Source organism: Otolemur garnettii, unplaced genomic scaffold, assembly GCF_000181295.1.
Source record: "Otolemur garnettii isolate 467f Iridium unplaced genomic scaffold, OtoGar3 scaffold00089, whole genome shotgun sequence".
Classification (NCBI taxonomy): domain Eukaryota; kingdom Metazoa; phylum Chordata; class Mammalia; order Primates; family Galagidae; genus Otolemur; species Otolemur garnettii.
In genome coordinates, this window is record NW_003852484.1 from 4,410,308 (window position 1) to 4,428,176 (window position 17,869).

General features: G+C 36.8%; 1 protein-coding gene across 1 annotated transcript in view; it reads left to right on the plus strand.

The window, feature by feature from the left end:
• POLQ (DNA polymerase theta) overlaps window positions 1–17,869 on the plus strand; it is a 128,460-nt gene that overhangs the window by 110,252 nt on the left and 339 nt on the right. Inside the window, 2 exon segments of the mRNA XM_003795084.1 lie at window positions 12,432–12,585; window positions 17,455–17,575. Coding sequence (XP_003795132.1) covers window positions 12,432–12,585; window positions 17,455–17,575 — 275 coding nt within the window.

Sequence of the window (17,869 nt, forward strand, 5' to 3'; positions counted from 1 at the left end):
TAACCTAACAATTAAATAAGTGAGGTGAAGGTTATGTTAACCAGTTTGATGTAAGCATTCCAAATTGTATATAGAATCAGCACATTGTACCCCATAAATGCAGTAATGCACACTGTTATGATCTAATAAAAAATAAATAAAATTTAGATTGTTGGAAATGAGAATAAGATAATCACAAAGAGTGGCTAGAAGCCAACCTGGTAGGAATGGAGAATTTGAGCTATGTCTCAGTGGTGGATAATTTCCTACTGGATAGATGGAGCCAGCTAGAAACTGGAAGGCTAAAAGGCTTTTAATAGCAGACTTAGAAATTTGGACTTGATCCAACAGAAATTAATTATATTTCTTGGGATTTATAAATAATGAAAAATGGAATATAGATTTATTAATGTAAATGAATCATATAAGTTTGTGGAAACTAATATTTTTGTACCCTAAAGTTGTGAAAGTAAGGGTTTTTCATGCCAAATATTTACACATAAAATTTCCAATTGATTAATTATGTTGTTGCTGAGAAAAAAATATTCCAGCCCTCTGAATTAGGAGTAAACATAGCCAGATTTTTTTTTTGTTTTTGTTTGGTTTAGTTTTTGTTTAAACTTTAGTTGTGTTAGAAAGCATGCTTCTAGAGAAAGCACAGAAAAGAAGTGTAAGTTTCAGTAAATTATCACTGAGCGTACCTACCACTCAAGTCGAGAATATTGTCAGTGCCTCTAAAGCCTCCTAACCACTACCCGCTGCCTTCCCAGAAATAACCACTGTCATCACTTCTAACACTATAGTTCTGTTTTGCATATGTTTGAGCTCTATATGTGTCATATGTAGGTATTCTTTTGTATATAAATTCTTTTATTCAAAATGTAGGCAAGTCCTTCATGTTAAAATAGTATTCTATTATATGAATATGCCATAATTTATCCGTTTTTCTGTTGATGAACATTTGGTTTCCAGTTTGAAGCTATTGTGTATCTCCTTGATTTGAACATTCTTGTCCAAGGTTGTTGGTAAAGACAAAGGCACAGGATGACTGCATAGTCGCAACTTGAGTAGATAAAGCCAAATTGTTTTCTATTGTAGTCGTAGCAATTTGTCCTCCCATCAGAAGGGTGTAAGAGTTCTCATCGCTCTGCATTCCTGCCAACACTTACTATTAAACTTGTCTAATTTTAGCTATTTTGGTGGGTACAAAGTAGTATCCTATAGTTTTAATTTGTATTTCCTTGAATACTAGTGAGGTAGAGCAACGTTATAAATGTGTATGAGCCTTTTAGTTATTTTTGCATGGGAAAATGCCTGTTCAGGTTTTCTTGATCACTTTTCTATTGTCTACCTTTTTCTTATTGATTTGTAGAAACAAGTTACTGGTTACTTGTGTGAAAATTATTCTCTCCCACATTGTGTCTGCCTTTGAAGAGATAGTATTAACTGTGTTTATTCGTGAAATTTTTATCGAGAAATATCATATGAGCAGTAAAGGACACATATTGTAAGTATCCATGGCTGGATACTTTTTGGACAGCCCTTGTGTACTCATGTAACAACCATTAAGATAATGATACAGAACTTTTTCAGCACCCCACAGGTTTCTTTCTGCTCCCTTCAAATCAGTACTGTCCCCACTGGGTTACTTTTGTATGGACTTGAATTTTATTTAAATGGAATCATATGTACTCTTAGGACTGAATTTTTAATTTAAATTTAGGTCTGTGATAATACCACCTGCCTCAGTTAGATGGCTTTATATAAGTCTTGATGTAGTAGAGTAAGTTTTCCTACCTTGTTCCTCTCTTTTTCTTTTTCCAAGAGTATTTGACAAATCTTGGTTCTTTGTATTTTTATATAAATTTTAGAAACAGCTTGTCAATTTCTGTACAAATACAAAATACTGTTGGGATTTTTAATTGAGATAACCTTGAGTTTATAGATCAAGGTGAGATTAGTGGATATATATACAAATTTGAGTTTGCTAATCCATGATACCCAGGAAATACTTGTCTTATTTATTTAGGTCTTTAGGCCTTCTTAAGTTCTCTTAGTTCTTTCAATAATCAATAACATTAAGTAGTTTTGAGGGAAACTATGATGCTTTCTTTTTTTTTTTTTCAATTTGTACTTAGGTATTTAGAAAGATTTAATGCTATTAATGGTGTCTTTAAAAAGTTTTTTTCTTGTGTTTTCTGTTTGCTGCTGTTTCTTAGAAATATAATTGTTTTCATTTTTGTTCATTTATTTAGAAACGTAACAAATAATATTTACTAATTGCAATAATTTATCTATGGATGCTTTTTTTCTGATTTTTTTTTTTTTTGAAGTTTTTACCCACTTCAGCCTCCTGGGTAGCCAATTTTTCTATTTTCAGTAGAGACAGGGTCTCACTCTTGCTTAGGCTGTTCTCAAATCCTGGCAGTAAGCAATCCTCTTGTCTCAACCTCCAAGAGTACTAGGATTACAATCGTGATTTATTTCCTTGGACAACACTGAATAGAAGTAGGACAGCATAGAACAGAGGCATCTTTGCCTTTTTTCAGATTTTAGATTTCAGATTTTAGAAGGAAAACACACCAATAGGTAGAACTTTCCTTTTCCACAGATTTTTAATAGTGCCTGTATCAAATAAAGGAAGAGCTTGTAGGCCATAAAGTCTTTGTGCTACTCTATTCTGTAGTGTGGTGCAAAAGCAGTCATAGACAATTCGTAAATGAGTGAATGTAGTTGTGTTCCAATAAAATTTTATTTACAGAAACAGGAGGTGGACCAGATTTGGCCTGCAGGTTATAGTCTACCAAATTCCCACCTAATTGTTGCTTCTTTGATTGCACTCTACCTTTTTTCTCTAGTTGTTTTTTTTTTTTTTTTTTAGACAGAGCCTCAAGCTGTCCCCCTGGGTAGAGTGCCGTGGCATTACAGCTCACAGCAACCTCCAACTCCTGGGCTCAAGCGAGTCTCCTGCCTCCACCTCCCAAGTAGCTGGGACCACAGGCGCCCGCCACAACGCCTGGCTATTTTTTTGTTCCAGCCGTTATTGTTGTTTGGTGGGTCCGGGCTGGGGATTCGAACCCGCCACCTTAGGTGTACGTGGCTGGCGCCTAGCCGGTTGAGCTATAGGCGCCGAGCCTCTCTAGTTGTTTTTAACACAATATCTTTCTGTCTTGTTTTTAGCAGATTTCCTGTGATGTGCCTATGTGTGTGTTTTTTCTGATTGATGTACCTGTGTGTGAAGATGTGTTTAATTGATTCTTCTTGAAAGTACTGGAAATTCTTGAATCTGTAGCTTGATACCTTTTGTTGATTTTAGAAAATTCTTAGCTTGTTATTTCTTCAGTTATTGCTTTATAATATTCCTTTAACTTAATTTTTATTAAATCATAACTGTATACATTTATGGAGCACAGTGTGATGATTTGATATACAATGTGGAATGAAACTGATTAACATAACCATCACCTCACTTATTTTTTGTGGTTAGACATTTACCATATACTCTTAGTTGCTTTGAAATGTGCCCTTGCATTGTGCACATTAGGTGAGATCCTGCCAAATACCCTCCCTCCACTATCCCTCCACCCTGCCCTCCCTTCTTTCTCCTCTCTCCCACTTCTTTCTGGACTATATTTGTGTTTTATCATTTGTGTGAATGTGTAAGTCATTATATATTTGTTTCATAATAGTACAGAACCTTGTACAATTTTGTTTCCATTCTTGAGATACTTTACTAAGAAGAATATGTTCCAGCCCAATCCATGTAAACATAAAAGATGTAAAGTCTTCATCTTTTTTTATGGCTACGTAGTATCCCATGGTATACATATACCACAACTTGTTAATCCATTCATGGGTCGAGGGACATTTGGGCTGTTTCTACAACTTAGCAATTATAAATTGGGCCGCAATCAACATTCTAATGCAAATGTCTTTGTTATAAAATGATTTTTGTTCATCTGGGGTAGATACCTAGTAATGGAATTGTAGGATCAAACGGTAGGTCAACTTTCAGTTCCTTGAGAATTTTCCGTATTTCTTTCCAAAAAGGTTGTATTAGTTTTTAATCTTACCAGCAATGTAGAAGTATTCCCTTTCCTCCACATCCATGCCAACCTCTGCAGTTTTGGGATTTTGTGATGTGGGCTAATCTTACTGGAGTTAGTAGATATCTCAAAGTGGTTTTGCATTTCTCTGATGATTAAAGATGATGAGCATTTTTTTCATGTGTTTGTAGACCATTCACCTGTTATTTTCAGAGAAGTTTCTGTTCAAGTCTCTTGTCCACAAAGAAATGTAGTTGTTTGTTCTTTTTTTTATTGATTAGAGTTCTCTGTAGTTTCTAGTTATCAGACTTTTGTCAGAATCATAACCTGCAAAAATCTCCCATTCTGAAGGCTATTTGCTTTATTTGCAGTGCCCTTACCTGTGCAGAAGCTTTTTTGCTTGATCAGATCCCAGTAATATGTTTTTGGTATTTCTTCAATTGCCAGGGGGATCTTCCTCATAAAATATTTCCCCAGGCCAATATCTTTAAGCGTTTTCCCTGCACTCTCTTGTAGTGTTTTTATAGTTTGGTTTGTAGTGTTTTATAGGGTTTGGTTTCAGTCTTCTATAGGTTGCTAGCCAGTTCTCCCAGCACCATTGGTTAAATAGGGGATCTTTACCGCAGTGTATGTTTTTGTTAGGCTTATCAAAGATCAAATGATAATATGTAGCTGGGTTTATCTCTAGATTTTCTATTTTGTTCCATATATCTACATCTCTATTTTTGTGCCAGTACCATGCTATTTTGAACTTTGTAGATTTGTAGTATAACCTGAAGTCTGGTAACATGATGCTTCCTGATTTGTTTTTATTTCTAAGTAATGTATTGGCTATTTGAGTTTTTTTCTGATTCCTTATAAAACAAATACTATTTTCTCAAGTTCTTTAAAGTATGACATTGGTGCTTTGATAGGGATTGCATTAAATCTGTGGATGGCTTTGGGTAGTATGGACATTTTAACAATGTTGATTCTTCCCAGCCACAAGCATGGTATGTTTTTCCGTTTGTTAACATCTTTTACTATTTCTTTTCTCAGGGTTTTATCATTCTCATTATAGAGACCTTTCATGTCCTTTGTTAGATAAATTCCCAGGTATTTCATCTTCTTTGGCATTACTGTAAAAGGAATAGAGTCCTTTTAGCTCGTTATTGTTGGTATATATAAAAGCTACTGACTTGTAAGTATTGATTTTGTATCCTGAGACACTGCTATATTCTTTGATCTCTTCTAAGAGTCCCTGGAGGTTTCCAGGTATAAGAACATGTAATCTGGTAAGAGTGAGCATTTGACCTCCTCTGGACCCTATTTGAATACCCTTGATCCCCTTCTCTTGCCTGATTGTGATGGTGAGGACTTCCATTACTATGTTTTAATAGTAGTGGTGACAATAGGCATCCTTGTCTAGTTCCAGATCTGAGTGGAAATGTTTTCAATTTTACCCCACTCAATATGATATTGGCTGTGGGTTTGCTGTATAGGAACTCTATCAGTTTAAGAAATGTCCCATCTAAGCCTATTAATTGTTCTAATCATGAAAGGATGGTGGATATTATCAAAAGCTTTTTCTGCATCAATAGATAGAATCCTCTGGTCTTCTGTTTTTAATTTTATTTATGTGATATATTATATTTATAGATCTTGAACCAACATTGTAACCCTGGGATAAAACCAATTTGATTTTGGTGTATAATTTTTTTGATGTGTTATTGAATTCTGTTTGCTAAGATCTTAGTGAATATTTTTGCATCAATATTCGTTAGTGATATTGGTCTATTGTTTTCTTTCTTCGTTGGGTCCTTTGCTGGTTTGGGGATCAAGGTGATACTTGCTTCATAGAATGTTTTGGGGAGGATTCCTTTTCCTGTGTTTTGGAAAAGATTATGTAATACAGGTACTAGTTCCTCTTTGAAGGTTTGGTTAGACTTCTGATGTGAAGCCCTCTCTGGTCCCAGACTTTTCTTTTTTGGGAAATTTTGTATAGGTGATGCTATTTGAGTGCTTGATACAGGTATATTCAAAATTTCTAATTTTTTCTGGTTGAGTCTAGAAGGTGGCATACTTTCAGGTATAGGTTCATTTTTTCCAGATTTTCATATTGCTGAGAATAGAGTTTTTCATAGTAATCATTGAGGGTTTTTTAAATTTCTGTGGTACCTGTTGTTATTTCTCTTTTGTTGTTTCTGATTACTGTTTTCAGAGATTTTGCTTTTCTGTTTCTGATTAGGCTAGCCATAGGTTTATCAATCTTATTAATCTTTTCAAAGAACCAACTTTTTGTTTGGTTGATCTTCTGAATGATTCTTCTGTTTTCAGTTTCATTTAATTCTGTTTTAATTTTTATTATTTCTTTTCTTCTGTTGGGTTTGGGGTTGGATTGTTCTTCCTTTTCCAGTTGCTTGAGATGACCCATTAGGTCATTGACTTTCTCTCCTTCTGGTTTCTTGATGAAGGCTTCTAATTCTATAAATTTCGCTCTTAGGATTGCCTTTGCACTATCACATGGGTTTTCATAATTTGTGTCGTCATTATCATTTTGTTCCGAAACTGTGATGATTTCCTTCTTAATTTTGTCTTTGACCCAACTATCATTCAGCCCAAGGTTATTTAGTTTCCATGACTTTTTCAAGAATGAAGACTTCTGTTGCTGTTGAGTTCGGCTTTTATTCAGTGATGGTCTGAGAAGATACCAGGAATAATTTCTATTTTTAATTTGTTGAGGTTAGACTTGTATCCTAAGATATGATCAATTTTGGAGGATGATCTGTGGGCTGATGAGAAGAATGTATATCAGTTTTATTAGGATGAAATGTTCTGTAGATGTCCATTTGTTCTAGGGTCAAGTTTAAGTCCATTATTTCTTACAGTTTCTTTTTGGAGGATCTATCAGGAACTGACAAAGGGATGTTAAAATCTCCAACTACTGTATGCATGAAGATATCAAATTGTTCATGTCCCTTAGGGTTTGTTTTATAAATTGAGGATCTTTCAGGTAGAGCAATTAAATGTTAATTATTGAAATCTCTTAATGTTGAGTATTTCCCTTGACAAATATGTGGTGTCCATCCTTGTTTTTCCTTATCTTTGTTTGTTTAAATCCTATTGTATCTGCAAATAAAATTGCAATCCCTGCTTTTTCTGATTTCCATTTGCCTGTATTAATAGATGCCCATCCCTTCACTCTGAGGCTTTTTTTATCCTTTGAGGCAAAATGAGTCTCTTGCAGTCAACAGATAGCTGGCCTGAGTTTTTGTATCCAGTCAGCCAATGTATGCCTTTGTAGAGGAGAGCTTAAGCCATTCACATTAATTGAGAGAACTGATAGGCATGGTAGTGTTTTGGCCGTCATGTTTTTCAAAGGTCCAGTGCATATTTTTAATCCTTTCACCATTGTGGAAGTTATGTTTTGTTTATAAATTCTGGGTGAGTTTACTTTGGTGGTAGACCATTGTGCTGGTCATTATGAAAAATGGGTTTGAGTATTTCCTGGAGAGCTGGTCTAGTTACAGCAAATTTTGTCAAAATGTGTTTGTCAGTAAAGTATTTGATTTCTCTATCACAAGTGAAACTCAGTTTACGGGATCCTGGGCTAAAAGTTGTTTTTTTTTTAGGAGATTGAAGGTTGATGACCATCCTCTTCTGGCTTGAAAGGTTTTGGCTAAGAGATCTCAGTCATTCTAATATTTCTCCCTTTGTAGGTAATGTTTTTTTTCTGTCTGGCTGCTTGCAGAATTTTCTCCTTCATCTTAACTTTGGCAAAGTTAATTACAATGTGTCTAGGAGATGCTTTATTTGGATTGAGTCTTGCTGGGGTTCTGAAACTCTTCTATCTGAATTTCTGTATCTCTTGCCATGCTTGGGAAATTCTCCTCCATAATATCTTAGAATAGAGCATCTGTGCTTTTAAGCCCCTCCTCTTCTTCAGGATTCCTATAAGTCAGATATTTGATCTTTTGGAATGATCCCACAACTCCTCAGGGATGTTCTGCTGTTCTTGTTTTCCATTTTTCTGCCTCTTTGAATGGTTGGAATTGTTCAAAAGTTTTCTTCAGTCTCTAAGATCCTTTCACGTGCCTGATCAACTCTATTACTGAGGGATTCTACTATATTTCAAAGCTCATTGAATAATTTATTCACTTCCTTGTGCTCTGTCATATCTCTTCTCATTATGTCCATAACCTTGGTGACTTTGTCTTTGAATTCATTAATTTCTTGCGACAACTTTTGAACTACTCTTTGGATTTCTATTTCCATCTTTTCCGATATTCTATTCATCTTATTTTCCATCCATATTCTGAATTCTATTTCTGTAAATTCAGCCATTTGTCTATGAATGGCATCTTCTATTAAATATCCGTTGTTATTCTTTGGGGGAGTTGATCTACTCTGATTATTCATGTAGCCAGAGTTCTTCTGCTGGTTCTGCTCCATGAGTATTTTCCGCAATTTGTCAATTAAAACTGGTAGGGTAAAATTGGATTGGGGGACCCAGGAAGTAGAGATAACCAGCCCTTCACCAATGAGCTGGGGCTTTTGTCCTACATCCTTACAAAGGTCCCTTTCAGAGCTGCAGCCAGAGACTCTGAGGACTTGCTTGGTGAGATAGTGCAAGCTGGCTCTGTCTTGAAGTCAGCCAGCCTCTACCCAGTGCTAATGAGTGGTGGTATTAGGCTGAAATCTCAGCTAAAGAGAGATACAAGCAACTGTGGTACCCCAGTCCCTACCAGCAACAGCTAGAGGAGACTCAGTCCTTTCCTGCTACAAAACAACTGCTGTTCAACCTCGGAGGGTCCCCAGGTGGACAGCCCAGTTTGAGAGTTCTAATCAGATTGTCCCAGGCAGTACAATCACTGCTGAACAGGGAGAGTTCAAAGGGTCTCCAGCATCCCAAAAGTAGAAATCTACAGGCAGTTCCATCCTACAAACCTGAGGGGATGGAGCCTGGACCCCTCCCATGAGCCACTAACTCAGAAAAAATCATCCACCTTGTACTGTTGCAGCACATCTCTTTCTCCCATGCATCCCTCTCTCTTGCACCCCCCAACTTCCACTCAAGTGACTGTTTCTGCACTGTGTCCAGCTGTCCGCACAACGCCCAGGCCTCTCAGGGAACTTCCAAACACTGGGCTCTGCATGGGGCAGACCTTCAGACTGCCAGGCAAAGGGGAAAGGGTGGACTGGGAGTTCAGAATTGCAGGGAAAATATTTGTTCAAGTATATGCTGGGCAGGATGATACCTAAACTTATAAGTGGTGCCTCCCTTATAAGGAAGCCCGATGTTTAGTGGCTCTCTGCCATGGGGTAAAATGACAGGTCATTTGTTCTCTGCTCACTTGCAGAGAGCCCACAGCAAGCCTCCTGCTTGGGGGAGGGTTCTCTTGCCCTCTTGGCAATAGGCTTTGTACATGGAATTTGTTTTCTTGGAGTCACAGGTTGCCTCAGCAGAGACGATATGCATTTGCCTATCTTCTTTCTTAGCTCAGCTCCCCACCTTTGGTTTCACTGAGTCCACTTCTGTCCAGTATCTCTCCCTCTGGACAGGACCCTCTGATGAAAGCTGCCTCTAGTTGGCTGTCTTACTAGTCCATGCTTTATCATATTCTTACTACTTTTCCTGGAACTCCTATTATCAACTTTCAGTCTATTTTTTTAATACCTTATGTTTCATATCTTTTATAGTTTTCTTTTTTTGTATTTCATCATGCTTTATTCTGAAGATTTTTTGCAATTTATTTTCTAGTTCATTGCTTTGCCTTTTAGAATTTGTGGTGTTAACCCAAGAGTGTTTAAGTTCTGTTATTTTTATTATATTTTTCAGATCTAGAGTATCTATTTTGTTTTTATTTTATGGTATGTGATTCTTTCCTTATATAGTCTGTTTTGTCTTTTATTCTCTTGACTATGTTAAGCATGATTATCCCAGGTTGAGTTAGATAATAGTCAATAGTCTGATAAGTTATATATTTGTATCCTGTAGTCTGTAGTTTTCCTAGTTTTTTTTGAGTGTCAGACCTTGTACATGGAAGATTGTGGGTGTAATTTGAAGCTTATATGATGATAAATTTTTATTTAGACAGAATTTACCTTTTTTTTTTTTTTTGAGACAGAGTCTCATTATGTCACCCTCAGTAGAGTACAATGGCATCACAGCTCACAGCAACCTCAAGCTCTTTTCTTAGGCTTAAGTGATTCTCTTGCCTCAGCCTCCCAAGTAGCTGGGACTACAGGTGCTCACCACAACGCCTGGCTATTTTTTGGTTGGAATTGTCATTGTTGTTTGGCAGGCCTGGGCTGGAATCTAACCTGCCTGCTCCAGTGTATATGGCTGGCACCCTAGATGCTGAGCTAGAATTTACCTTTGCTTCTTGTAGGAAACTAGAATGACCAACAATATAGGATTACTTTGATCCTATTTCGGAGATAGAGATGATTTGAAGCAACACTGTTAGAGCCAGACTATTTCCAGTTTATCTTATTTCCTAAGGTGTTAGTTTTGGGGTTGCAACTTGATGGCTTGCCAGGCTCCCTTCTACCTTTTGAGGCTAGAAAGGTGAGGTAAAGGTAAGGTAAGGTGAAAACCCAGGTATTTGCTTCTCCAAACCCCTTAAGACTTTCAGCAGATCTACTCTGCTTTTTAGCCTCTCCGATGCCTTTTCTGGAATCTATTGATTCCCTTTGGAGAAATGGTGGCCTTCAATCCCAGGATCTCTTCCTCTTGGTCTCCTCTGTCTCTCTAGATATCTAGTTTCTTTAATTGTTTACTTCCTTTGTAACTGTCTTATTCATTCACAGAGGCATTTTCTGTCCTGCTTTTCTACTTGAGATGTTACCAGCAGGAGGGTTTCTCCTAGAAGCCTAATCATATATTATCAGAAGCCTATATTTTTTATGTAGATGAATAGTCCTGGTAAAGAAGGACCTGAGCTTTGTAAGATACAAAACCAAGACTACCAAGTTTTCTTAATTTGGAAGGGCATCAGAGAAGGACAAAATCCTGACAGTGAAATATATATTTTTGCTTGTAAAACAACCCCAAAGTTTCAGTGATTTCTAACAAGAAACTATTTCTGATTAATATTACAGTTTGGCTCTTACATATTTTCTTCATTCTGGAGTTTAGAATGAAAGAAAAGTTCCTATCTGGTGCATGTCCTTTTTTTGTGGCAGTGTTAGATAGCTCTAAAAGTTCTTAGATGTCCTATGTATCAGTCTTACTCCTATTTCATTGTCCAAAACAAGTCAAGGTCATTCCTTTACATGGAACACCTCAGATCACATGACAATGTGTAGAACTGTGTAATTTTACAGGAAAAAAACAGCAAGTAATAGCAACAGTAACTGCAGTCTACTACACAGAGGCAAGCAATTTCCAGAAGGAAGAGGAGTCAGTATAATAGTGAAATTCAGTCATTCTTTTAACGGTGGCAACTGAGTGGCTTTATAATAGACTCATCAGTATTTGACAAAAAGTTACTTTTTAAAAAATCTTCTATGTCTTTAACAGGTATTAATATATTCCAACCTGGGTGTAGCTCAGAGAATACCTCAAGTTATATTGGCCCTCCTCCCTGAGCAGACCCTTCCTATTTTCTATACACTATTTACCTATACACTTTGAGGTACCATGAGTGATATTCATGGATAGATTACATCAGCGGTTCTCAACCTGTGGGGCGCAACTCACAGGAACTGCATTAAAGGGTCACAGCATTAGGAAGGTTGAGAACCACTGGATTACATCTTGGTAAGCAAGACCCTCTCCTCTACCCTTGCATAAATGTTTTTAGAAGGTAGGCTTGCTGGCTGAAAAGCCCTTGGCAGCAGTTGTTTCAGAGAAGTTCTAACTTAACACTCAGGAATCCAGGATCTGCACTTTGAGTAGCAGCTAATGATTAGCCTCAGCAGCCTGTCAAAAACTCTGATTCATACAAGAGGTCCCCAAACCTGATGGGGCCAAACTCTACACAGGACCAAGAGACCATGTATATGGAGGATGTGTGTAGGACATTCCAACCCACATTCCAACTAATGATATTCTACTTGTATCTGCTTAGGATTATGGGTATTTTGAAGAATATATCCTTTAGAGTGATATTTAGAACAAGTAGAATACTTGTGATATGTTTATAAATTAGTTTTGAGTGCAAGTTGGTTTTTGTGTCCTAAAGAGTTTTGAAAATTTCTAAACTGAAGCAATCTGACCTTATATTTATCCTCTTGTAAATAGCCCAGTCTAGAGCTCTGGATTAATATAGTTGTTAGGATGCAGCCTAATAATCAATGTGCTGGTTCATCTCAGTCCAGATTCCAGTCTTGCTACAAATATGAGCATTGATTTGTGGACACTAAAGGCAAGTATGAAACCTTGTTGACATATCTGATGGAGCACCTGTTCTTTTTTTATAGGCTGAGCGTCAGGCTATCAACACAAAAGTCCAGGGATCAGCAGCTGATATTGTCAAAATAGCCACAGTTAACATTCAGAAGCAGTTAGAGGCCTTCCAGTCAACCTTCAAATCCCATGGTCATCGAGAGAGTATGCTCCAAAATGACAGAACAGGTTTGTTCAGAAATGAGGCCACTACTGTAACATGGTCAGAATAATTGTATCAGGAAAGAAAAGGCAAAGTATTTTATACTTTCTCAGCAGTTCTCAAATACATTAGTCTCATAATGTCTTTATACTTTTAGAAATTATTAAGGGTCCCACAGATATTTTATTTATGTGGGTTATATCTACTAAATTTACCATATTAGATATTTTTTAAAGGAATTTAAAAACATTTATTAACATTTAAAATAACAATAAACCTAACATGAATAACATTTAACATGAGTAACATTTTTATGAAAATACATGCATCATCTTTCTCTATTTCAAAATATTACAACGGTACAAATGTTTTTGGTTACATAGATTGCTTTTGTAGTGCTTGAGTCAGCATCGCAAGTGTGTCCATCACCCAGATAGTGTTCATTATACCTGTTAGGTAAATTTTCGTCCATTCCCTCCTCCACCCTCCTTTCTGCTTGATTTCCATTGTATTTTATTTCCCGTTATGCATGTGTGTGCTAATCGGTTAGTACCAATTTAATAGTAAGTACATGTGGTGTTTGTTCTTCTATTCCATAGATACTTCTCTTAGGACAATGGTCCCCAATTCCATTCAAATTGTTATAAAAGACATTAAGTTGTCCTTCCTCAGGGCTGAGTAGCATGCCATGGTATACATGTACACATTTTGTTAATCTTCTCATGAATTGATAGGCACTTGGGTTGACTCCACATCTTTGCAGTTGTGAATTGTGCTGCAATAAACATTCAACTGCAGGTGTCTTGTTGATAAAATATCTTCTTTTCCTTTGGATGAATACTCAGTAGTGGGATTGCTGGATCAGATGATAGGTCTACTTTTAGTTGTTTGAGAAATCTTCATACTGTTTTCAAAAGAGGTTGTACTAATTTGCAGTTCCACCAACAGTGTTGCAACTCTGCTGAATAAGAGTTCCTTTCTCTGCATCCACAACAGCATTTATTGTTTTTGGACATTTTGATAAAAGCCATTCTCAACAAGGTAAAGTGAAACTTCACTGTGGTTCTAATTTGCATTTCCCTGATGATTAGTGACACTGAACATTTTTCATATGTTTATTGGCCATTTGTCTATCTTCTGTTGAAAAGGGTCTGTTCATGCACCCTTACTCCACAGGAAACCTGAGCTATTAGCCAAGGATGGGATCTGGTGAGGGGCAGTAGTGGTGGAACTCAGCTGGAGTCCCAGCCTGCTGGCAGATGCTGAACAGAAACTGTAGAGAGGACAGCCACTCCTAAGAGATAGAGTATAAATCTCAGATAACCCCAACACAAGCAGAGTTTCTGGCTCACTGGGACAACTTCAGCCTGTCTCTAGACCAGTGGTTCTCAACCGGTGGGTTATGACTCACAGGAACTCTAATAAAGGGCCATGGTATTAGGAAGATTGAGAACCACTGCTCTAGAAGTTTTCCTCAAAGCTGGGATCAGACATTTGACCCCTCCTGAAATAGCTAGCTTTCCAGCTTTTGTGAAGGCTGAAGGCAAGCTCACACAACTCAACCCTAGCCAGCCTCATCCCCATGCCCTGATCTCTGCTATAGCAGAGAATAAGGACTCACCTGGAAGTTCCAGAACTCCTCCAACTGCCTGAGTCATTTGAGTGTTCCACCTGAAGAACTATAACTGGTCACACAAAAAAAAGAAAACCTGGTCCTTCCAACAAAGGCCAACAACTGAAAGGTTGGTCAATTTGCACAGCCCTTTACAGCATTTACTGACTCAGTTATAAAGGGTATGGTTGATTCTCATCCACCAGCACCACCTATACTGTCTCAGAGATTAAACTGGGTGTGCCAACACAATTGACACTGTTAAGAAGAACATAGGGCTGGGAAATGAGAAAAGATTTCAGAGACTGCATCCTCTCTCATCAACAAGACTGGGAATCTACCCACTCTCATAGCTCACTACTGCTACAACACCAAAACAACTAGCAACCAAGAAAACTACCACTCTAAGGGTATCTACAACTAAGGCATACATTCAGAACCTAGATCGTCACCAAAGCACCCACAAACAAAGGCAGAAGTCTTTACCCAAAATATGAGGCAAATACATCCTTATGAGAATCCTCCCCAATTCAATTTACAAATACAATCAGGATTACCTTGATATTCAAACAAGGAAGGGACACAACAATAAAAGGAAACTAAGGACAAATACCTCTTATGATTATAGATGCAAAAATACTCAATGAAATGCTAGCAAAACAAATTCAACAGCACATTGAAAGAAAAATAATCCACCATGAACAAGTACTTCATCCTAGGGATGCAAGGATGGTTCAACAGGTAAATCAATAAATATTATTCAACACATAAAGGAAAACAAGGATCATATGATGATCCCAATGGATGCAAAAAAAGTATTCCACAAAATTAAGCATGACAAAAACTTCAACAAACTAGGCATAGAAGGGACATACTTCAAAATTATAAAAGCCATATATGATATATCTACACCCAACATCATACTGAATGGGGAAAAGCTAAAAGCATTCCCACTAAGAACTAGAAAAGGACAAGGATGCCCACTGTCAATACTTTCATTCAACACAGTGCTGGAAGTCTTAGCCACAGCAATTTTAAGAGAAAGAAATTAAGGTTATCCCAATCATGAAAGAGGAAGTCAAACAATTGCTTTTTGTGATATGATCTTACATGTAGAAAACTCCAAAGATTCCATTAACAGACTCCTAGAATTGATAAATGATAAATAAATTCAGAAAAGTCTTAGGCTATAAACTCAATGTACACAAATCAGTAGCATTCCTATATACTAACAATAGTCAAGATGAGGGTCAAATCAAAGACTAAATACTATTCACAATGCTACAAAGAAAATAAAATGTCTAGGAATATACTTAACCAAGGAGGTAAAAGAGAAGTATGAATTACTGAGAAAAGAAATTGCACATAATACAAAAGGAAAAACATATCATGCTCATGGATCAGTAGAATCAATAGTGTTAAAATGCCCATACTACCCAAAGTGATTTATACATTCAATGCAATCCTGTCAACATTCTAATGTCATATTTTACAGATCTAGAAGAAATAATTTTATGTTTCATTTGGAACTAGAAAAGAGCCCAAATAGCTAACTAATCTTAAGCAAAAAGAAATAATCTATAGGCATCAAATTACCAGACTTCCAACCATATACTACAAGGCTAGACTAACCAAAACAGTGTGGTATTGGTACAGAATAGAGACATAGACCAATGGAACAGAACAGAGACCTCAAATATAAAACCATCCACATATAGCCAGCCAAGTGACCTTTGACAAATCTGATAACAGCTTACACTGGAGAAAGAAACCTTACTCAATAAATGGTACTGGGAAAACTAAATAACCACATACAGAAGAATAAAACAGGATCCCTATCTCTCATCATATCCAAAAACTAATTCAAGATGGATAAAAGACTTAAATGCAAGGCATGCAGCCATAAACATTCTAGGAATAATAATGTTAGAAAAAGCCTTCTGGATATTGACATAGACAAAGAATTTATGAAAAAAGACCCCAATGGCAATTACAGCAACAACAACAACAAAAATTAAATGGGACTTGATTGAATTAAAAATCATCTTCGTAGACAAGGAAATAATCAACAGAGCAAATAGACACCTACAGAATGGAAGAAAATATTTGCATGCTATACATGCAAAGGGCTGATACCAAGAATCTATAAACAAGCCAAACAAATCAGCAAGAAAAAGATAATAAATCCCATTAAAAGATGAACAAAAGACATGAACAGAACCTTTTCAAAAGAAGATAGACAAACGGCCAATAAACATATGAAAGACATTCAATGTCACTAATCAGGGAAATGCAAATTAAAACCACAGTGAGGTTTCATCTTACCTTGTTGAGAATGGCTTTTATCAAAAAGTCCAAAAACAATAAATGCTGTTGTGGATGCAGAGAAAGGAACTCTTATATACTGTTGGTGGGACTGCAAATTAGTACAACCTCTTTTGAAAACAGTATGGAGATTTCTCAAACAACTAAAAGTAGACCTATCATCTGATCCAGCAATCCCACTACTGAGTATTCACCCAAAGAAAAAGAAGACATTTTATCAACAAGACACCTGCAGTTGAATGTTTATTGCAGCACAATTCACAACTGCAAAGATGTGGAGTCAACCCAAGTGCCTATCAATTCATGAGAAGATTAACAAAATGTGTACATGTATACCATGGCATGCTACTCAGCCCTGAGGAAGGACAACTTAATGTCTTTTATAACAATTTGAATGGAATTGGGGACCATTGTCCTAAGAGAAGTATCTATGGAATAGAAGAACAAACACCACATGTACTTACTATTAAATTGGTACTAACCGATTAGCACACACATGCATAGAGGGAAATAAAACACAATGGAAATCAAGCAAAGGAGAGGGGTGATTAGGGGATGTGCTAAACTTACTTTGCAGGTATAATGAACACTGTTTGAGTGATGGGCACACTTATAACCATGATTCAAGAATTATTGAAGCAATCCATATAACCAAAAGTCTTTGTACCCCCTTAATACTTTGAAATAAAAAGAAAGTTAGACTGGAGTTTAAATTTCTTCATACTCCATTTTCTGACTTCTTTGTTAGATCCCCTTTCTGGGAGGAAGTTGATAAGGATTTGAGTTTACCTAATAGATAGGCTAGGTAGCAACCAGCAAGTAGTTATTTTCCTGATAGTTTTAAGTCCTACATGTTTTAATCTCATTAAAATTTTGAAGAGTTTCTTGAAATCTTTGAAAGCATTGTTCTATGACACTGTGAAATGCTGATCAGTTTTATTACTTTTTCATTGTATAGGATTATTAGCAAAGAGAAAACTGCAAGGGATGTTCTGCCCAATCAGAGGAGGTTTCTTCATCCTTCAACTCCATGATGAACTCTTATATGAAGTAGCAGAAGAGGATGTTGTTCAGGTATCTTTGCAATGCTTGTGTTCACTTAGTGGGAAGCTAAGATGTTGTAGGTCAAGCTGACCCCTTTTTTCCCACCCTATGCATGAGGTTTGGAACCCTGCCCTGGGCCCTGGATGGCTCTAGAAATGTTCTGTACTTACAGATGGAAGAGGAGTGAAAAGTGCTTAGTTTCACACTCACTTTTAATGAAATTCCTAATGCAGGGATGTTTTTATCTGGGGGAAAGTTAGACAAGAATTTGACGTCTTGTCCTGAGGGTATCCAAGTTCCAAGTATTCTAGCCAAAATTATCAGAAGCT